The sequence below is a fragment of the Microtus pennsylvanicus genome, chromosome 9 (genome assembly GCF_037038515.1).
Source record: "Microtus pennsylvanicus isolate mMicPen1 chromosome 9, mMicPen1.hap1, whole genome shotgun sequence".
Lineage (NCBI taxonomy): Eukaryota > Metazoa > Chordata > Mammalia > Rodentia > Cricetidae > Microtus > Microtus pennsylvanicus.
In genome coordinates, this window is record NC_134587.1 from 106223850 (window position 1) to 106246984 (window position 23135).

Here is a 23135-nt window from a genome sequence, read left to right on the forward strand (position 1 = left end):
AAGAGGGCATCAGATCCCATTATAGATGGTTGTGAACCACCATGTGGTTGCTGGGAATTGAACTCAGGACCTCTCAAAGAGCAACCAGTGCTCTTAACCTCTGAGCCATTTCTCCAGACCTCTCCTTTGCATCTCTTAATATTCTTTATTTATTCTGTATGTTTTGTGTTTTGATTATTGTGTGAAGAGGTTTTTTTTTTTTTGGTCCAATCTATTTGGTGTTCTGTAGGCTTCTTATAACTAAGGGATATCCTTCTTTAGGTTGGGAAAGTTTTCTTCTATGATTTTGTTGAATATATCTTCTGTGCCTTTGATCTGGAGTTATTCTCCTTCTTCTTTCCTTATTATTCTTAGGTTTTCTTTTTTCATGCTTTCCAGATTACCTGAATCTTTTTTGTTAAAAATTTGTTTGATTTAATGTTTTCTTTGACCAAATGAATCGTTTTCTCTATAGTATCTTCAACACCTGAAATTCTTTTTCCCATCTGTTTTATTCTGTTCTCTATGCTTGCGTCTGTAGTTCCTGTTCCTTTACCCAGATTTTCCATATTCTTGGCTTTGTTTTCTTTATTGCTTCTATTTCAGTCTTCAAGTCTTGAACTGTTTGCTCCATGTATTTGATTGTTTTATCTTGTGTTTCTTTGAGGGACTTATTAATCTCTTCCAATTTTTTGTTTGCTTTTCCCTCCATTTCTTTAAGGGAGTTTTTGATTTCCTCTTTAAAGGTCTCCATCATCTTCATAAAGTTACATTTAAAATCTTTTTCTTCTGCTTCTTCTGGGTTGAGATGAACAAGTCTTTCAATATTGTGACCACTTAGTTCTGGTGTTACTGTGTTGCTTTTTAGGTAGTTGGATGAATTCTTGCATTGTCGCCTATTGATCTCTTCCTTCAGTTAATGCTGGCAGTGTCTTTGCATCTTGGTCCAATCATTTCAGTGGCTGTCTGAGTCTTTGGGAATTGTTCTAGGTCTGCCCTGTACTATCAATGTCTGTGTCTCAGGGAGCCACTGAAGTCTCTCTTAGCCTGCTTTCTTGGTCTTCTCTCCTGGATCACTCTCTTAGTTCACCCTGTGCAGTCACAGCTTGTGCTATAGAATTCCTTTCTTGGTCCTCTCAGCACAAATCTGCCCTGATGGCTGACTAGAGAAGCTGAGACAGGTGGGGGAGGGGCCTGGCATTTTGTCCCACTATGGAGGTACTAGAGAGTGTGGTGTCCAAACAGGTGGCTGGTTCCTCACCTCTTGGTCCTCTCTGTATTGTAGCAAGTTGTATTTCATGGTCCCACCAAAGTTGCAAGAGGATAGATGAGTATGGGTGTGGGATGGGGCGTGGTTTTCAGCATCTGGTGGACAGGGTGGGTTTTGGGGCAGTCTACCTGTAGGAAACTCTCCTGTTGGCTGGCTAAAGAGTCCTAGGCAGGTGGGGGAGGAATTTAAGGTACTGACTGCTATGGAGGTCCTAGAGAGTGGCATGTCTGCCAGGTAGCTGATCATTCACCTCTTGGTCCCCTCTATATTATAACAAGCTGTGTTTCTATCCTTATATTTTTACATCATGCTTTTTAAAATGGATGTTATACTATGTTTCATCAATGATTATGCCCATTTGTCCATAACAGAGTTGATGACACATATTTCTTCTAATTTATAATATGCTTGTGGCAGGAGGCTGCTTGTTTGTTCTTGACTGTCCAGAACCAAAATAATCACACAGAAACCATATTACTTGCAATACTTTTTGGCCAATAGCTTAAGCATATTTTTTGCTAATTCATATCTTAAATTAATTCATCTCCATTAATCTGTCCATTGCCATGAGGCTTTGGCTTATCAGGCAAAGTTCCAGTGTCTGTTACTGGTGGGACTACATGGCTTCTCCCTGACTCTATCTTCTTTCTCCCAGCATTCAGTTTAGTTTCCCCTGCCTACCTTTGTTCTGCCCTGCTATAGGTACAAAGTAGTTTCATTATTAAACAATAGTAATTGCAGGATATAGAGAGGAATCCTACATTACCTTTCCTTTTCTGCTTAAGTTAAAAAAATGTTTTAACCTTAACATAGCAAGATTACATACAACAAAACAAGTATCAAGCAAGAATTACAGTTACAATATTTATATCTACTTTATCTTTTATTGTAACTAAGGAAAACTATAACTATATCTATTCTTCAACACTATAAGAGACTCCAGAAGGATATAATATTAATTATATCTAATGTTACCTAAGTAAACAGTGCATTATAAACAACTTCAAAACTCTAGAATTGACAGAGACATCTTGCTGCCTGGACAGTCACACAAAGTTCTTCTGTATCATTGGAGCATCCATATTCAGCCTACAGGCCCATAGTATCTAGCAGACATTTCCATGAATCAGGAAATTTCAAAGACAGTTGCAGACGTTTTCATGAAGCAGGAACCCTGAAGGACTATCTCACCATTAGGCAAGTTCAGCAGTCATTTCTCTGTGGGTCTTGCATGTGCAGTTCACACAGCATAACCTCAAGCAATCAAGGCAAGAGCAGTTTCTTACCCAAATGTCTAAGAAACTCCAGAAAGAGCCTCTTCTATGTCCATCATCCTCTTGAATTAGATTGGTGCTTGCTACCAGGAGCAGATGTGTCTCATGTTATGAAAAGTCCTATGTTCTTAAACATATTAAATGCCATATTCTGTAGTCTTTGAAAGATTTGAATGCCTATTCATCTGAAATACATCTCTATATATCTAGAAAATCTAACAAGCTTGACTATTAGAGATGATTATCTGTTAACCTATATTTCTTAATTACACATTACATTTTTAAATGAGCTGGACAAACACAATGCCTCAACCAAGATCAGAAACATATATATATATATACAGTATAATAAAATTGACCTTAAATTATATCAATAAACCAAGACCCATAACAAGGCAAATCTCTGTAGCATATCCCCCTTTACATGTAAACAAACATTTATAGACATTATTTGGGAATACAGGTGTATTCTCTCCAAGCTGCTTCCTGCTTTTTGTTTGGTGAAATAATTTTGGGGGGTATTCACAGCAACTTTCTGGGGGGTGTCTCTTGGTCCATCAAACCACATTGGTCTGGAAAGAGTCCACAGGTTCTCATCCTCTGTGGAAACAAAAGAAGAACCTCTTCCAAAGCAACATATCCTTAGATACAAATTTCAAAATTAAGATGCCTCTAAAACATATATGTTGGTTTAGCCTAGCATCCCATGCAATGAGATAACTCTCTGTACTTAGCTCTTTCACAGTCAAAAAATTCAGCCGGGTGGTGGTGGCGCCACCTTTAATCCCAGCACTGCAGAAGCAGGAAGATCTCTGGGAGTTCAAGGCCAGCCTGGTCTACAAGAGCTAGTTCTAGGACAGGCTCAAAAGCTACAGAGAAACCCTGTCTTGAAAAACCAAAAAAAAAAAAAATCAAAGAAAACACAATAATATACATAATCCAGATTCTATATGTATATTCCATCTTTACATGGCTTATTTTTCTTACTCTATTACTTTTTCTACAAGTTTAATATTTATTTTATTATCTTTACTCCTCTGATCTATGACTCTCTGTACTCTCTTATATTACTATTTACTGTCTCTTTACTCTTTTTCTTCTCTCTCCCAAGCAAGCATACATTTTTTAAACTCACTGTGTCTCATTTAGAGGTCCTTTATGTCTGAATCTGTTCTTATTGTGTATCTGTAATCCTTTTCTGACCAGGATGGCTTCTTATAATGCAAAGTGATTCTTAAAAACCTAAGCAGTAGGGCTGGAGAGATGGCTCAGTGGTTAAGAGCATTGCCCGCTCTTCCAGAGGTCCTGAGTTCAATTCCCAGCAACCACATGGTGGCTCACAACCATCTGTAATGAGGTCTGGTGCCCTCTTCTGGCCTGCAGGCATACACACAGACAGAATATTGTATACATAATAAATAAATAAATAAATAAATAAATAAATAAATAAATAAATAAATATTAAAAAAAACCCTAAGCAGTAGCATTGCTAGGGCAAATATGGCCCTTATGGCTTGCTCCACCCAGTCCAACATGGCAGGGCAGAGGTCTGTTTAGCATGAGCCCTGCTCATAGTGCCATTTTCAAGCACACAGTGGGTCCATGTTGCCATTAAGAAAGTTGTAACACTCTGCTCACAAATCCCATTTAAATGTTCAGCCTCCTGAAAGAGTCAGAGTTTGACAACATCCCTTCTCCCAACAAAGTTTGTCCTCACAGTTAGGGGACACCATTTTAGGGGATGATTGTTGCTCACATAGTGGAAATCATGTAGGCCCAGAGATCAAAAAAAAAGAAAAGAGGGAAAATGAATGGGATAATAGGTAGATTAGAGGGAAAATTAAATGGGATAATAGGTAGATTAGTGTGAACTTACTCATACTAATAATAATCATGACTAATATAGTGAATATTTGTAAGCTATTATTTATGGACAATTTACATTGGTTTAGACTTTTGTATATTTATACAAGTTCAATTATATATGTCATTTTGAATATGCTCCTATTTCTGTTTACAATATTTGTATACCTATACAAAGTTATTTTGTCAGATTATATGCATGCATGTTTCTACCTCTGCCTAAGACATTTTGTATATTGACACAATTTTAGGATATATTTATCATATTGTGTTATATATTTCTACCTCTGATCAGATATTTATACATTGATTACATTTTGAGGTCAAGGTTCTCCTTTACTGCACAGTTGTTTAAAGATTGGTTAATATTATGATATGAAGTCTTAGACTTTAAGTTATATAAGTATTAAGTATTAGAGGTCCATAGTCATTCATGTTTGTTCATTCTAGGTTAAGAAAAATCAGGTTTGACCAAGGAAGTCCCCCCCCTCTGAAAAATCCCTGATAGGAACAAATGGTCCAGATAATCCACCATTTCAGAGGACCTCTGTTGGAGTTTCCTCTGAGTACTACATCCAGAATAGTTTTAAGACTGCTGGCAAGCCTCAGATGATACTCCAATCAGGACTTGATCATAATTCTAAATTTTCTTTAGGTCCCCATAAAATTATCAGCACCCCCAATCAGCAGGAAATAGCCTGGAAAACTAAGCCCACATTCCCCAAAAATGAATTATGGATATTTATCTTTGTTTAGAGTGTTGGTTACAAGTTGCTATGGATAATGCTCTGGAAAAATAAGCTAAACAAAGGAGATTAGGTTTAGAGATTTTGTTTTAGGAAAAAAGTGGGAAGTATTGTGGGACAGTGGTCTTATATTCTATCACTTGTATTATTTTAATAAAATGCTGATTGGCCAGTATCCAGGCAAGAAGTATAGGTTGGGTGACCAGGCAGGAAGTAGGGGTGGGGTGATGAGAATAAGAGAATTCCAGGGAGAGGAAATTGTCAGTTGCACTCATCACAGAAGAAGCCAGGCACAGAGGAAGCAAGATGAGAATGCCTTGCTGATAAAAAGGTACCAAGCCACATGGCTAACACAGACAAGAATTATGGGCTAATGTAAGTTATAAGAATTATAAGAAGCCTGATCTAATAGGCTAACCAGTTTATAATTAATGTAGACCTCTGTATGTTTCTTTGTGACTGAATGGCTGTGGGTGAGACAGAAACTTCTGTCAGCATATGCTTTTTGATTCTTTTCTTTTGGATAACATACAGACATGACGTGACTTTCGTTATCAAATAAATATTTTACGCATTCAAAATTTAATATTTTTTTCAGAATTAGAAAATGTTCCCTGACATTTTGTGTCCAGTAGATAAATGCTGTTAAATATTTTTTTTATTGAAGTGAGAGATTAAAATGTAATTTTAAGTAGAGTTAAATATCACATTTTCTCCATTCAATACATTTCAATCATACCTCCTCAAACTACAAGGTGAAAAATAGACATAATTTTATATCCTTTTAAGGCTTTTAAGAAAGTCTTCTTTTTCCAAATAATTTTATTAGATAAACTTAGCTGGTTTGTACTTTTGCTTAAGTGCTTTCATATACCATTATATAATTCTGTTTCTGCCTAGGGCAATACATTTTTTAGAGTATTAAATTGTAGTTGATTCACATTGTTGTTTTATATATGTGTTCACTCCACTTTGCTACACAGCGCATTAGATGATAATTATTAATGTATAAATGTATTTGCATTATATTTTTATTCCCCATATCTTCCTATTACTTTCTCACATCTTTTCCATCTAAATTCAATGTTTTTCTTATCCAAAACCAAACAATGACAAAACACAAAAATCATAATAAACAAAGTTTAAGTAGAAAAAATGAGTGGAACAAAAGTATAACAAATAACAAACACAAAATAATATAAAGAAAACTGATTTTCCATTTTCCAGCAGGTAGCAATTGAAAATAAACCTTCTTGGTTATAAGTGGGACCTTATGCCAACTTACCGTATTTAGTGTTGAGATTTTTTTGTTTCTTTTTTTATTTCAGAAAATTTTTATTGATTTCTATTGAGCTCTCTCTATTTTTTTTGCTCCCCTCCCTGCCTCTCCCCCTTTCAACCCTCCCCCAAGGTCCCCATGCTTCCAATTTACTCAGGAGATCATGTCTTTTTCTGCTTTCTACGTCCCATAGATTAGATCTATGTAAGTCTTTCTTAGTGTCCTCATTTTTGTTTGAGTTCTCTGGGATTGTGGGTTGTAGACTGTTTTTTTTTTTTTTTTTTGATTTATGTTTAAAAACCACCTATGAGTAAGTACATGTGATAATTGTCTTTGGTAATGCACTAAATCTTTCAAACTTTAAACCAGTTGATAAAAAATACTCAATAGAATACTGACAAAAAATATCCATGAACACATGAACAAATCTTCAACCATGAGCAAGTAGGCTTCATCCCAGAGACACTGGGATAGTTCAACATATGGAAATCCATTAATACAATCCAACACATATACAAATTGAAAGGAAAAGCACTCATGACAATTTCATTAGATACTGAAAAGCATTTCACAAAATCCAACACCAATCACACAAACACTGAGAACAATAATCAACAACCTCCTGGACCTGAAAAACTTCTGTAAGGCAAAGGACATGGTAAAAAAGATGAAATGACAGTCTATATAGTTCACCAACCTCACATCTGAAGAGGGTCAAGAAATAAGACAGGAGTGGTTGGGGAAAATGTGGTTGGTATTTAAAATGAAAAAAAATTAATAAAAAGAAACCTAACAATCACAATACAATATTTATAATTCTCCTCCTCCTCCTCTTCTTCCTCCTCTTCCTCCTTCTTCCAATGATGCGGGAGTGTCATATATCAATCTGTTGATTTCATTGGTTAAGTAATAAACAAACTGCTTGGCCTCATAGCTTAGAACATAGGTGGGTGGAGTAAACAGAACAGAATGCTGGGAGGAAGAGGAAGTGAGCTCAGACTCGACAGCTCTGCTCTCTGGAGCAGAGACACCATGCTCCCCTCTCCCTGGTAGACGTGATAGCTCTGCTCTCTGAGGCACTTGTGATGAAGCTCCAACCCAGGATGGACATAGGCTAGAATCTTTCCCGGTAAGACTGATGCTACACAGATTATTAGAGATGGGTTGATCGGGATATGAGAATTAGCCTGTAAGTGCTAGAGTTAATGGGCCAAGCAGTGTTTAAAAGAATACAGTGTCCGTGTAATTATTTCGGGGCATAAGCTAGCCAGGTGGCCGGGATGCCGGGGATGAAGCCCCGCCGCTCTTATTACTACATCCAAAAAAGACCTTTAGGAAACTCACATGGACCAACAGAACCAAACTCTGGTTCTCATTCTATCCACTTACCATGTGATCTGACAGCTTGGCCAATTTTCTCCACATCATAAGGTAATGCCCTCCCTCTCACCATGGCATGGATTACGTTTTCCTTCATAGCTCCCTAGAGCTGCAGTAGAGAAGCACCCTAGACCGAACCCACAATCTATCTCCCACTGGGATTCTTAAAAGTTAGGCATTCCCAAAGTTCTGCATTAACTAGTGCTACCCAGTTTGACCTCAGGAGAATAGCCGCTCCACTACTAGATGAGCAGGATCAAATAACTCAGACAGCACAAATTTTCCTAGGGCTTTCCCTCCAGTCAGTGTTAAGACTGGTATCTAGTCTGGGAACTTTATATTTTATAAGAAATTCTTACATTCTCTCAGAGCACTTCCTGTTGCTTCTTCTAAGACACAGTGTCCCTTGTGGTTCCACAGTCACTGTCTGGAGCAACCAACCCTTTGATTAATAAATGCAAAGTCCTAAAACTAAACACAGTTCATATTCAAACAGTAACTGCTGTTAAAAAAGAAATCAGGAATTAGAAAACAATGACGGCTCTATGGAAGAACTTGGATGCACAGAAGACACGGTGAGAATTATGAAATTATAATTCCAAAAATCATTTTAAGGTGATGAAACAGGCTTTGTGGCCATGTTCTCCATAGACTAGGGATTTGTATTAGAGCAACCGAACTTTGCTTACACCTTTTCTCTCAGTCTGAACATCTTAAACCTGGAAAATAACAACTCTGTTAGGTAGGGCAAACCCATTTTCTCTTGCTCTTATATTTTGGTATAACTAGTGTAGCTAAAGTAACACAGTTTCATGATAAGTTGATTTATCCCAATTCCTGATTGCCTAGTCTATGGATGCAAGAAATGGCCAGCCAGAACATTTATTGAGCATCTAAAACTGCTTACCTCACTACTCTTTCCTAATGTTAATTAATTATGGTAAAAGTGGGAATGTTTTCATCTACCTTCTTTTCCCTCCCCTCCTGTGTTTTGACTATACTTCTTTAACATCAGTCAACCAACTCAATTCAAGCACAGATCCTTCTTCATTAATCTACTGCTGCAGGTGAGTTTATTGTGAGAACCAAGACTTTACCAGATTTAAATATTAACCACATGAAACAAAACTGACTCTCAACCTGAATGAGGCTGCAACCACAAATGCTGCCAACTGGGCACACTGTTCTACCCTGTAGATGTGCCCAGTTAGAAAACTGCCTCCATGATGTGCAATAGTGTGTGTGCTTCAAACATTAGAGCTATACTTCAAATGGGTAATGGTTACCAATGGGGAAGTGGGGAGACATATGGGGGGAAAAGTGAAGGAAAAAACTTGTAAATATTTTTAAACCCAAAATAAGTAAAAACTGAGAGGAAACCATTCATGCAAACCAATGAAACTTTATAAAGCCAGCCCAGGCTGTGTGGGGGACACTTTCAGAAACCAAGTGGTTACAGTATCTTCCTTGCATTACATCTGTCTCCGCTCATCAAAGCCACCCAGAGATAAGCATCCAGCAATCTTCCTTCATTTTCTGAAAAGTTGGGCTCAAAAGCTTCTTTAAGCCCCAAGTCTAAGCTTTTGTTGAAACCAGATTCTACTCAGATTATATCAGGAAGAGCTGCATAATTTGAGTTATGCTTTTTCTTACTTTTTTTGAGACAGGATAACTACAGGTAGCAATGACTGTCCTGTACCTCACTATGAAGAACAAGATGGCCTCAAAGTCAATGAGATTGACCTCCTATTGTTTACCAAGTACTGGCATTATGGAAATGGACAATACTCAGCTTGGGTGTTTTTTAAATGACTTATATTTAAATCTGACAATATAAGAATAAAATGAGATTTGAAAAGAAACCACTATTGTTTGATGAGCATTAATACTCTTGAAATTCTAGATTAGTTTAAATTTACTAATCCATTTTCATGTTCTCAATAAATTATTTTCTGTGCTCTCTTAACTTCTATTGAAAATGTTTGAACTATGTTAGTTACCTTTGTTATGGTATGTGGAACTGAGAGGACACTTTAGAATTGGCTATTATATACATTTCCTATATGAGTTCTAAAGATTAAACCTAGGGTTTTGACTGTATGTGACCTCATTGGTCGATATTTGCGTTATATCATGGGCCACCATTTTAGGGTGAATTCTGCCATGGTCCTAACTACATCAGGTCCATATTTTCCAGGGTAGGGATGTGAAGATTAAAAATGTTAGGTAGGAGGAAAGGAGATAAAAATCACATAGATGTAGGAGAGTCAGGAGGGCAACTCAGTCAATATTGAATGCTGAATTTACCAAAGTTTATTTTCCATATACTTTTATACCCCAATAAAAAATGAGGAAGACAAAAGACCGCTTTAACGTGATACCATTCTTGAGAAATGTGTTGTTGTTTAAGCAGTGAACCCACCCTAGACCAAGTATCCTGAAGGCAACCACTCACTAAGGCAAACCTCCTTATTCAAAAAAAGGAGCAAAAATATAATACTTAAATTCTCAGACCTTTGGTCAAGGTGGAGAGGATACACCTCTATGGGCCATCTTAATGTCCAAATTACAAAATAACCATGTCCTAGGTCAGGGTGTGTAGCCGTATTTATCAATAACTTTGATCAATCTCAAACTATTGACCTACAGAAAAGGTGGAATAGGCTCACATTTTGGGCTTCTACAGGTTTCAAAACTATTTATGTATGTGCTGATGCCTGAATGTTCCTATACCACATTCCATGTGTAGAAATAAGAAAATATTTGTTGGAGTAATATGGGTCCCCCAGACATTTGAGCCCAGATCATTAGGATTAGCAGCAACCAATTATACTTACTGAGACAGTTCTCTGGTACTCATCTGTGGTTCTGAGAAAGGGTTATGAAGAGGTGTTTAGTCTTCAAAATAAACTAACATGATCAAAAAGAAAGACAACAGTATATCATGTTTATTTACAAATATGATTTATTACTCAAATTGTCCTGTTTTCCTCCATCATTAGATGACAACATTATTACAATCTGAAAAAAAATATTTTACTGTATAACATTTCAACTAATCTTACTTGAGCATCAGTGAGACAGCTCAGTAGGGCATGTCTGTGGTGTACAAAGCTGGAACCTGACCATATCAGCATATGAAGATGGCAACAGTAGGTCCCTCAAAGTTGTCCTCCACACTAAACAGATCTGCCAGGGCTACAAATCCCCTAATCATATTACAGACACATACAACAGAAATATTTTTGCTTTTTAAAAAATAAATCTCATTGCCATTAAATTATCTGGTATTTCATTTCCATTAAATTATCTGGCATCTTTTAGAAGGCAGTACTTCAAGATGAAGTGACAGATAACTAAAGGGGACATGAAGAAGCACGGAACACAATATACACATATCCATAGCACATCAGGCTATGTTATGATTATAACATTGATTACTTGTTACTTATTTTTGTAACACTTCTCCCAAATAGATGAAAATCCTGATTTGTATACACACAATACAAACCACAACCACAATTGAAGTATTTGGTATTTAAGTATATTTACATAGTATTTCTCAGGTACAAACTCTTTCACTTTTGTAGGTCATTTTGATAGGTAAAGGCTTTACTACATTGATTATATTATTGTTTTTTCTTCAGAATGAATTTTTTGACTTAGAAGGCATGATTTCATGAAAAGGCTTTATCACATTGATTACATTCATAGGGATTTTCCCCACTATGTGTTCTTTTATGACATTGAAGACTATTGTGATTTACAAAGGCTTTCTCACATTGATTACATTTGTTTCTCTCTACTATGTGTTCTTTTATGGTATCGAAGACTATTGTGATGTGCAAAGGCTTTATCACATTGATTACATTTATAAGGCTTCTCTCCAGTATGTGATCTTTTATGACGTTGAAGACTATTGTGATATGGAAAGTCTTTATCACATTGATTACATTTGTAGGGTTTCTCTCCAGTATGTGTTCTTTCATGTAATTGAAGATGATTGTGTGTGGCAAAGGCTTTACCACATTGAATACATTTATAAGGTTTCTCTCCTGTATGTGTTCTTTCATGTACTCGGAGATAATTCCGTTGTGCAAAGGCTTTATCACAGTGATTACATTTGTAGGGTTTCTTTCCAGTATGGGTTCTTGCATGTATTTGAAGATACCAGTGTGTGGCAAAGCCTTTACCACAATGAATACATTCATAAGGTTTCTCTCCAGAATGTGTTCTTTTATGTTGCTGAAGACTACCATGTTGTGTGAAGGCTTTATCACATTGATTACATTTGTAAGGTTTCTCTCCAGTATGTGTTCTTTCATGTTTTATGATATTATTGTTATAGGCAAAGGCTTTATCACAGTGACTACATTTGTACGGTTTCTCTCCAGTATGGGTTCTCTTATGTATTTTCAGATAACCAGGATTAGCAAAGCCTTTTCCACATTGAGTACATTCATAAGGTTTCTCTCCAGAATGTGTTCTTTTATGCTGTTGAAGACTACTGTATTGTGCAAAGGCTTTATCACATTGATTACATTTGTGGGGTTTCTCACTAGTATGTGTTCTTTTATGGTAATGAAGACAAATGTACTGTGCAAATGCTTTACCACAGTGATGACATTTGTAGGATTTCTCTTTAGTATGTATTCTCTTATGGTATTGAAGACTATTGTATTGAGCAAAGGCTTTATTACATTGATTACATTTGTAGGGTTTCTCTCCAGTATGTGTTCTTTCATGTGTTTGGAGACTACTATAATATGCAAAGGCTTTACCACAATGATTACATTTATAAGGTTTCTCTCCACTATGTTTTCTTTTATGTACTCGGAGATAACTTTGTTGTGCAAAGGCTTTATCACACTGATTACATTTGTAGGGTTTCTCTCCAGTATGTGTTCTTTTATGTATTTTAAGATAAGAGTGATTAGCAAAGCCTTTACCACATTGAGTGCATTCATAAGGTTTTTCTTCAGCATGTTTTCTCTTCTGCCTTCCGAGATAACTGTGACATGTAAAGACTTTATCACACTGAATATCCTGAGAGAGTTCCTCTCCAGTACAAATTTCTTCATGCCTGCAAAGATAATTGTTACATGAAAATGCTTTATCACAATTAATAAACTGATGAATAATGAATAATTTTACCATATGAATTCACTTTACAATTTGGTCTAATTTTAAAGAGGAACTAGATCTTAAAGTTTTCACTTTGTTTACACCCACTGTGTTCCCCTTTATTATGGGTTGTTTTGCATCTTTAAAAATACCTGTGATGGTAGGAGTCTTTACTAACATAACTTACTGATGTATTTGATTAGCTAATGCCCCCATAGACTCTAGTATTGAAAGTTTGGTATTTGTACTATTAGATAATGCATGTGGCCTTGTTGGAGCAGGTGTGATCTTGTTGGAGAAAGTGTGTCACTCTTAAGGTAAGCCTTGAAGTGCTCTAGGTTCAAGCTATGCCTAGGATGTCACACAGTCTCCTTCTGCAGCCTGTAGAAAAGGATGTAGGACGCACATCTACCTCTCTAGCATCACCTATGTTTCATGTCATTATGATAATAGACTAAATCTTTCAAACTCTTAACCAGTCCCAATTACATGATTTCATTTATAAGAGTTACTGTGGTCTGACCAGGCAGTGGCGGTGCATGCCTCTAATCCCAGTCTCAGGAGGCAGATGCAGGCAGATCTCTGAGAGTTCAATGCCAGCCTGTTGTATAAGAGCTAGTTCCAAGACAGCTAGTGCTGTTACACAGAGACACCATGTCTCAAAAAATAAAATAAAATAAAATAAAATAAAATAAAGGAGTTACCATGGTAATACTGTCCATTGACAGCAGCGACAGATGACCTAAATAAGATACTCACATATATAGTATTCTTTTTCTATGAGGTTTTTGCACATATTTGAAGAGAACAGTAAGAACTCAAAAGTTTACCATACTGGTTGCATTCATAAATTATGTGACTCTGTGAGTCATACTACATTTGTAAAGTGAACAGGAACAAACAGAAGAATTTCCACATTCCTAGTACTCATTGCTGATGAATCCCCAATGAAGTTGGAAAGGCAATTAACTGTGAACTGTATACTTATTATTCAGAAAGTATACTCAAAATAGGGACTCCTACATTTTTTAAAATTTGCCTCTTTCCATCTCCCTATGCTCACATGAATTGTATCTATTGTAACATATGATATACCTAGTAAAGGAAACAAAAGTTTTCCATATCACATTCATTCAGTTTGATATTTGCTCCCCATAGACAGGTGGTATAGGGATTAAATTTTGTCAAGAATAATATTTTTTGACTCTCAGAAACTGCCCATCTTGATAAACTTAGTGAAGTCTTTAAATGCATATGAGTAACACAAGTTTACTCTGCACTCTTTGGTTATTAGAAGATTTTAAGCTGGGCGATGGTGGCACACGCCTTTAATCCCAGCACTCGGGAGGCAGAGGCAGGCAGATCTCTGTGAGTTCGAGACCAGCCTGGTCTACAGAGCTAGTTCCAGGACAGGCTCCAAAGCCACAGAGAAACCCTGTCTCGAAAAACCAAAAAAAAAAAAAAAAAAAGATTTTAAACATTGAGTATATAATCATCACCTATTCATTGTGTGCATATTGCAAAATGTCTGTGTGCTATAAAACTAAATGGATCGGAAGTTCAGTGGCATAGCTCTAGTGGAGCTATGATTCAAATGGTGATATCTGTTAAGACATTGCTTTCTTCTCTTCTTTCTAAGAGGAATGCATTGCTAACATGAATTCATTACCTTACATTGAGGGACATGGTTAGGTGCTAATTAGATATCAATATGCTGTACATAAATAAATCTGTGCTTGTTATACTATTGCATCTCTTTAAAACTTCCAGGACACATTAAAATTTCCTCAGAGACACATTTCTGAGTGACTGTACACAAAAATTACCTTCCATGTTGTGGAGACATTTGATCAGGTTCTTCATTATGATGGTCTTCCCAATTGTTGGCTAAAATACAATACCAGAAAATATATGAAATATTTCAGAAATATTGCAAAACTTAAAATAATATCTTCAGTTCACCTTAGAACCATGACTGATTTGTTACCGTCATTCCCCCACTTTTGCAATCAAAAGTGCAAACAAAAAAAATCACTTGCCGGGCGATGGTGGCACACGCCTTTAATCCCAGCACTCGGGAGGCAGAGGCAGGTGGATCTCTGTGAGTTCAAGACCCTGCCTGGTCTACAGAGCTAGTTCCAGGACAGGCTCCAAAGCCACAGAGAAACCCTGTCTCGAAAAACAAAACAAAACAAAACAAAAAATCACTTGGCAAGAAAGAATTTTCCCCTTATTAAAAAAATGAAGTAAAATTCACAGTCTTACCTATAGCAGTGAGGTTGCTGTAGGTCTCCAGCATCACGTCTTTGTAAAGATTTTTCTGGGAAGGGTCCAGCAAAGCCCATTCTTCCGAAGTGAAATGTATATACACATCATCATATGTCACTGCATTCTAAAATGACCATATATAAATATGGGTAAAAGAAAAAGCATAATACTGACCACACTGTAAATGTATACTTCTTCAAAAATATATTTATGTAATTCTGCTGTTTCTCACTCTTATTCCATGACATAGAAGTTCTAGTGCATCACAAGGTTATTGTGAAAGAAGCTGAGTGAGATCCACTTGTCATTTCTGCATATCTAGAATAGGCTATAGTCTTGCAGGAGAAATGGTCATTAAGTGACAGAAAGAGAGAGACAAGCAAACAGACCAACAATACTGATCACACACTAGAGAAATCATAGGAAAAAGATGAGCAAGGTGGTGGTATTGGTTCCTGCCTCTAATCCAGCACTCAGGAGGGACAGGCCTGTGCATTTCTGCTGTGGAACAAACTTTTTATACACTATGAATATGTATTAATTCCTGAATATGGTGAATAAAGATCTCACTGATCTACAGCTGGGCAGGAAGAGGTTAGGTGAGAAAACCAGACTGATGGGATACTGGCAGAAAGGAAGACGGAGGCACAATCAGAGGATGGTCACCAGAGATGCAGAGAGAAGCATGAGGAACATGCTGGATTTAGAAAAGATACCAAATAACATGGAAAAGCAGATATAAGAAATATGTATTAATTAAATTTAAGAGCTAGCTATTGAGGCTGCAAATTCACAAGAGGACCAAGAAGTGGGTGACCACCCACCCAGCAGAACACCCCACTCTCTAGGTCCTCTATACTGGGGCAAACCACGGCCCCTCACCCACTTATCTTCTCTAGCCAGCCAACAGGTAAGTTCCCTTCATGTAGGCTGCTCCAACAGCCTCATCCCATCGATCAGATCCTGTAAGGTACAAGTCCCACTTTATCCCAAACCCTCCTTTTCCCCATGACCTCAGAGGAACTCTGAAACACAGACTGCAAATAAGCACAGAGACCAAGACGTGAGGGACCACCCACCCAGTGGGGCACCCCACTCTCTATGCCTTCCATACCAGGTCAAAACCCTGGGTCTCTCCCCCACCTGCCTCATCTTCTCTAGCTATCCAGGAGGCAAGCTTCTCACAGGTAGGCTGCTCCAACACCCCTACCCACATATCAGACCCTCCTATCTGCCACAACTTCTGAAAAACAAGCTGCAACTGTACAGAGTGGACAAAGAGAGGTACTCTGAAGTACAGGCTATGACTGCACAGAGTGGAAGAACAGATCTAACCAAGAGAAAAGACTAAGAGAGCTCAGTGCCTACCTGAGACACAGTAATACTGAAGAGCAGACCAAGAACTGTATGTAAACACACAGAGAGCCACCGGAAGAACAGGGTCAAGACGCAGTGGCAATGGCGGCATCAATTGGAGGAGGAGATGGGTAGGTGCCAACGCAAGAATTCATTCAACAACATGAAAAGCAGCATGGTACCACCAGAAAGCAGTGGTCATAAAACAGGAAGACTTGATCATCCTAAGCCAGAAGAGGCAGAAGAAAACAAGTTTAAACATAACTTTATGAGGATGATGGATAACTGGATGTAGAAAAATGAAAATAGATCTGTATCTATCCCCATCCACAAAACTCAAGTCCAAATCGATTAAAGATCTCAATATAAATTCAACCACATGGAACCTGATGAAAGAGAAACTGAGAAGTAGCCTTCAATGCATGGGCACAGGAGACCACTTCCTAAATATTACTCCAGTAGCACAGACATGGAGAGCAACAATAAATAAATTCTCCTGAAACTGAGAAGCTTCTGTAAAGTAACGGGCACAGTCCATAAGACAAAAAGGCAGCCTAATGAATGGGAAAAGATCTTCCCTAAAATAAATATAAAACACAAAAATAATAGGAAACATATAACATATATTTTATAGAAAAAATGTTTTAACTGACTGTTCAAGCCTTATATTTCATACATGTAATGTATGTTATTTTAAAAGTTTATATATTTTCAGAACAAAGAGACCAAACACCAATTAAAATGAATGGCCAAGATGATCCAACATCTCAAAATGCCTCTGTAGAAGTTGGTGGGTTCTATATCCAAAACATCTTCAAGGGTACTCTATTAGAACGTCCAGCCTCACAAAATCCTGCAGTCAAAACCTAACAATGAATATGATTTTCTTAAAGTTCCCTCAAAGATCTCAGTGTCAACAAGCAGTAAGTAGTCTAGAGAATGATGTCCATTCTCCTAAAACATAGTTTATAGATGTTTATATTATCACATAGGAGGGGAAGGTTACAAGTTGTTATTGGTAATGATCAGGAAAAAAGCCAATCAAGGGAGATTAAATTCAGAAATCTCTTTCTAAAGGACAAAAGGGGGTTATGATATAAAAATGAGATGATAAAAGGTAAATTATTAAATCAACTATAATCTAAAAAAACTATTAACATTAAACATTTGGCATTGGGATATTTTATATTTTATACAAGTCTATGGATGATGGATATTGAAGAAACTCCATATGGAATTCTTTTTCTTTGTGGTCAATGCTAGCTATTTGGACAAGAAACTGCCCTTGCATCAACTTCTGGTAATACACTATCCAAACTGGACAAATAGGACACAAAGAAAAGCAACTGCATAACCTTCCCAATACATGGTAGGACAGTCAATCAAAATTTTCCAGGAGTGATTGATGCTGACTTTGAAGGAGCAATCAACTTCATGACTCACTCATCTAATGGAATATCCATGGTAAATACAAGACAGAGACTTACAAAATTAATTTTACTTAATAAAGTACAAACTAGAAATTAAGTAAAGAGATGTAAGAAAGAGAGGAGAAGCTTGATGTGGTTCATCTGATGTTATTGGCTAAAAGTCATAGGTCCACAGGGAACAGAACTCACTTTGTTCACAAAAGAAAAGAGCTTTCTGGTCTTTAGGATACTGGTGCAGGTATTTTGTTTTAATTGCCTCTCAATGACCTTCAAAGTGGCCTAAAATGGAGACTATTACTCAGTTACAAGGATTGATCAAACCCAAAATCCTGAACACAGAGAAGCAATGAGCTTTACTGGAGATATAAAGAAGGCCATATAAAGGAACTTCTAAGCTGTACATTATTCCTCATACCTGCAAATTGTAGGGTTGAACATTATGACCCAAATGGGTGTATACTTACATAGTCACAACACAGTTATGGCTAATTAAATGTTCCAGCAAGGGTTTTACCCAGATGTTCTATTTTGGTTGACTTAGAACACTGCAGTAATTTGATGTCATAATAAGATCAGATTCTTGGATGCCCTGGTGTGTGGACCCTATGAAATGGTCAGTGAGAACATTTGCTGATCATCTAAAATATACTACATAGGGGCTGGAGAGATGGCTCAGCAGTTAAGAGCATTGCCTGCTCTTCCAAAGGTTCTGAGTTCAATTCCCAGCAACCACATGGTGGCTCACAACCGTCTGTAATGAAGTCTGGTGCCCTCTTCTGGCCTAGAGACACGGACACACATGCAGACAGAATATTGTATACATAATAAATAAATAAATATTTAAAAAATAAAATAAAATATACTGCATAATTCCACAGTGGTAATAATAATTATTGTCAAAGCAGTAAACCCCTCACCTCCCTTCCTGCCTCTCCCTTCTTCACTGTTACTACACCAGGTTCAATCTTGGTCAATGAACTCAGTACTGGCACACACCCTCTTCTTTTGGCTATAAAAGCCAGAAAGATTGGGGAAAACTTGTTCATAAATTCCTTTTCCTTCTTGCTGACCAGTCCAAGGTCAATCATGGAAAAAGTAGCACGATTGTGTGTTCAAAGCAATTTTATTTATATATTTTAGGCAAGCCTTAGCTACAGGAGATATTGCTCCAAACAGAAATAAAAAGCAACAGCACTTGAGAGAAAAGAAATCGAACAATGAATGTTAACGACTGAGATGGGTAAAAGAGTTACAGGCAATGAATGGCCTGTTTCTCAAACCTCGGAGTTTTCTTAACCGTGCCAAGCAGGACTGAACACATATGCATAGGAAAGGTCGCTAATTGCAAACTCAATGTTCCATGACTCAAACTAACCTTCTCAAAGTATATACTCAGCAGTCTGGTTTGTCTTCATTCATATGATATGAATTAATACAAAATCACCTCTTTCTGCCACAATTAGCTCCTTTTCTATAATGGTGACTCCTAGCAGCTGATTGCCTACTCTGTCTCCCTCTTCAATGTGAAGAATACATGTTTCTCCCTAGTCTTCTTTGAAGGCAGAAACCATAGTCCACATGCAATTCCTTGCCTTGGAAATGCAGTGGATAGTAGTGGATAGTAGACTCAAAGATATAATTTTAAATCTCTAAGCTGGTACAGTCATTTTCAGGACAGAGTTTTGCTGTAGTTTTGGAGACTGTTGTGGAACTTACTTTCCAGACCATTCAGGCATTGAATTCAAAGAGATCCGCCTGCCTCTGACTCACTAGCGCTGGGATTAAAGGCGTGTGCCACTACTGCCAGGATACAAGCAAAACCTAAGGCTAAGTAAGCTTCTTTATTTTTTTATTTTTATTTTGTTTTATTATTATTATTATTATTATTATTTTTGGTTTTTCGAGACAAGGTTTCTCTGTGATTTTGGAGCCTGTCCTGGAACTAGCTCTTGTAGACCAGGCTGGTCTCGAACTCACAGAGATCTGCCTGCCTCTGCCTCCCGAGTGCTGGGATTAAAGGCATACGCCACCACCGCCCGGCCCCAAGTAAGCTTCTTAAGAAGAACAGTATCTTACAGATTCAACACAATGCCCTTCAAAATCTCAGCAAAATTTTTCAAACACCTCAAACGAATGGTACGTAACTTCATATGGAAAAGCAAAAAAAACCCTGGTTAGCCAAAACAATCCTGTACAATAAAAGAACTTCTGGAGGCATCACAATCTGTGACTTCAAACACTACTACAGAGGTACAGTTCTGAAAACAGCCTGGTATTGGCATAAGAACAGACAGGAGGATGAATGGAACTGAATAGAACACCCGGATATCAATCCACACATCTTCGAACACCTGATTTTGGACAAGGAAGCAAAAAATATCAAATGGAAAAAAGAAAGCATATTTAACAAGTGGTGCTAGAATAACTGCATATCAACATGTAGAAGAATGAAAACAGACCCATATCTATCACTATACACAAAACTCAAGTCCAAATGGATCAAAGACCTCAACATAAAGCCAGCCACACTGAACCTCACAGAAGAGAAAGTGGGAAGTACACTTGAATGCATTGGCACAGGAGACCAATTCCTAAATATAACCCCAGCAGCACACACACTGAGAAAAACAATTAATAAATGGGACCTCCTGAAACTGAAATCTACATCAAACAGAGGTATGATCTCCAAAATATACAAAGAACTCAAGAAATTGGACACTAAAAGAACATATAATCCATAAGAAAAAAATGGAGTACAGACCTAAACTCTCAACAGAAGAATCTAAAATGGCTGAAAGATACTTAAGGAAATGTTCAACATCCTTAGTCATCAGAAAAATGAAAATCAAAACAACTCTGAGATTCCATCTTACACCTGTAAGAATGGCCAAGATCAAAAACACTGATGACAACTTATGCTGAAGAGGTTGTGGGGAAAAGGGAGCACTCCTGCATTGCTGGTGGGAATGTAAGCTGGTACAGCCCTTTTGGATATCAGTATGGCGATTTCTCTGAAAATTCGAAAACAACCTTCCTTAGGACCCAGTAATACCACTTTGGGGTATATACCCAAAGGATGCTCAATAGTGCCACAAGGACATGTGCTCAACTATGTTCATAGCAGCTTTGTTTGTCATAGCCAGAACCTAGAAACAACCTAAATGCTTTTCGCCCGAAAAATGGATTAGGAAAATAAGGTACAATTTACACAATACATGTAATACACAGCAGAACAAAATAACAACAGCTTGAATTTTGCAGGAAAATGGATGGAGCTAGAAAACATTGAGAGAGGTAACGCAGACCCAGGAAGACAGTTATCACATGTACTCACTCAGAGGTGGTTTTTAATGTTTTTATTTTTTGTATCATAACTATAAATTATCTTTAATTTATAGGCTAGAGGTCAATTGATACTGGCTATGCAGATTGTTGTACTCTGTCCCGAGTAGCTACAAGTGTGTTATATTAACAGTGTGTGGCCTTTGGGGATGTGGCCCAACTGGTAGAGTTCTTGGGTTTTATGCCCAGCACTGCATAGAATCAGATACAGTGACACACACCTAAAATCCCTGCACTTGCCTGCAGCTCCCTTCCCCTCTGTGCCCTCTCACCTTCTTCCCTTCCCTGATGCATTCCACAGGTGACATTATCAATGCCCTGGTCAATGGTCCAGGGGAAGCCGCTGAAGATGTGTCTCCCCATGATGCCCGTGGTGCTCCACCTGGTCATGTCTCAGGTACCTCATAGGTGGTTTTTAAACATAAAGCAAAGAAAGCCAGCCTACAAACCACAATCCCAGAGAACTTAGACAACAATGAGGACACTAAGAAAGACTTAGTGTCCTCTCTCATTCTAATCTATATGGGAAGTAGAAAGTAAAAACAGGGGCTGGAGAGATGGCTCAGAGTTTAAGAGCATTGCCTGCTCTTCCAAAAGTACTGAGTTCAATTCCCAGGAACCACATGGTGGCTCACAACCATCTGTAATGAGGTCTGGTGCCCTCTTCTGGTCTGCAAGCATACACACAGACAGAATATTGTATACATATTAAATAAATAAAATATTAAAAAAAAGAGAGAGAAGCTCCGCCTACTTTAAAAAAAAAGTAAAAACAGGCCGGGTGGTGGTGGCACACGCCTTTAATCCCAGCACTTGGGAGGCAGAGGCAGGCGGATCTCTGTGAGTTCGAGACCAGCCTGGTCTACAAGAGCTAGTTCCAGGACAGGCTCCAAAACCACAGAGAAACCCTGTCTCGAAAAACCAAAGAAAAAAAAAAGTAAAAACAGACAAGATCCCCTGAGTGAATTGGGAGCCAGGGGACTTGGGAGAAGAATGAAGAAGTAAAGGGAGAGGCAGGGAGGGGGAACAGAGAAAAATGTAGAGTTCAATAAATTAAAAAAAAAAAGACTCACTGATGGTTGGCGGCTGCACACACCTTTAATTCCCCCCCACACCCCAAAGAGATCTGCCAACAGAGGCAGGCGGAGCTCTGTGAGTTCAGGCCAGCCTGGTCTACAAGAGCTAGTTTCATATTTTCAGGACAGGCTCCAAAGCTACAGAGAAACCCTATCTCGGGGGGGGGGGGCAACAGTATCTTGCAGGGGGGAAATGGGGAACTTGTAGGAAGTCAGCAGAAACTAACGTACATTCGGGCAAACTCAGGAGAAGGCCAATCAAACAAGGTTTCTCAAAGATATTGCTGACTGAGCCCACAGTCCTTTCAGGATTGATAATCATATCTCCATGTGAATGGAAGAGTTGTGTTCTCAGAATCTGAAAGAACCCCACCCTTAAGGCCCTGGCGCCAGACCGTAACCAGCTCTTGCAAGAATAGTCCCGCTTTAAGGGAAGGAGCTCTGTTTTACTCTTAATACATCAGGCTCCTAGGGAAAGCGATCAAGGCCTAGGCCCCAAGTTGTTACTGGCTACTCTAAGCACGGTCCTGGATTTGAGAAGGGGCTAGCTAGTCTTTCTTCTCCATTCAGAAGATCCTCGAAGTTAGTCTGATTGATCAGGACAGCCCTCAACACAACAGTGTGTTTCCTTTTTAAATGATTAACACCAGATATCTTGCCCAACAGGCAGAACTATGCTTTTGTTAAGAAAAAACCAACTGGCCGGGCAGAGGTGGCACATGCCTTTAATTTCAGCACTTGGGAGGCA

At 38.0% G+C, this 23135-nt stretch overlaps 1 protein-coding gene across 1 annotated transcript in view; it reads right to left on the minus strand.

Moving 5' to 3' along the window:
• Window positions 1–11527: 11527 nt before the first annotated feature.
• The window catches only part of LOC142857872 (uncharacterized), a 94205-nt gene continuing 82597 nt past the window's right edge, over window positions 11528–23135 (minus strand). Inside the window, exons 1-3 of the mRNA XM_075986939.1 lie at window positions 15181–15214; window positions 14742–14802; window positions 11528–12790 (exon numbers count right to left, since the gene is read on the minus strand). Of these exons, the coding sequence (XP_075843054.1) occupies window positions 11578–12790; window positions 14742–14802; window positions 15181–15214 (1308 nt within the window). The 3' untranslated portion in view covers window positions 11528–11577. Of the gene's footprint in view, window positions 12791–14741; window positions 14803–15180 lie in introns of the transcript that reaches the window.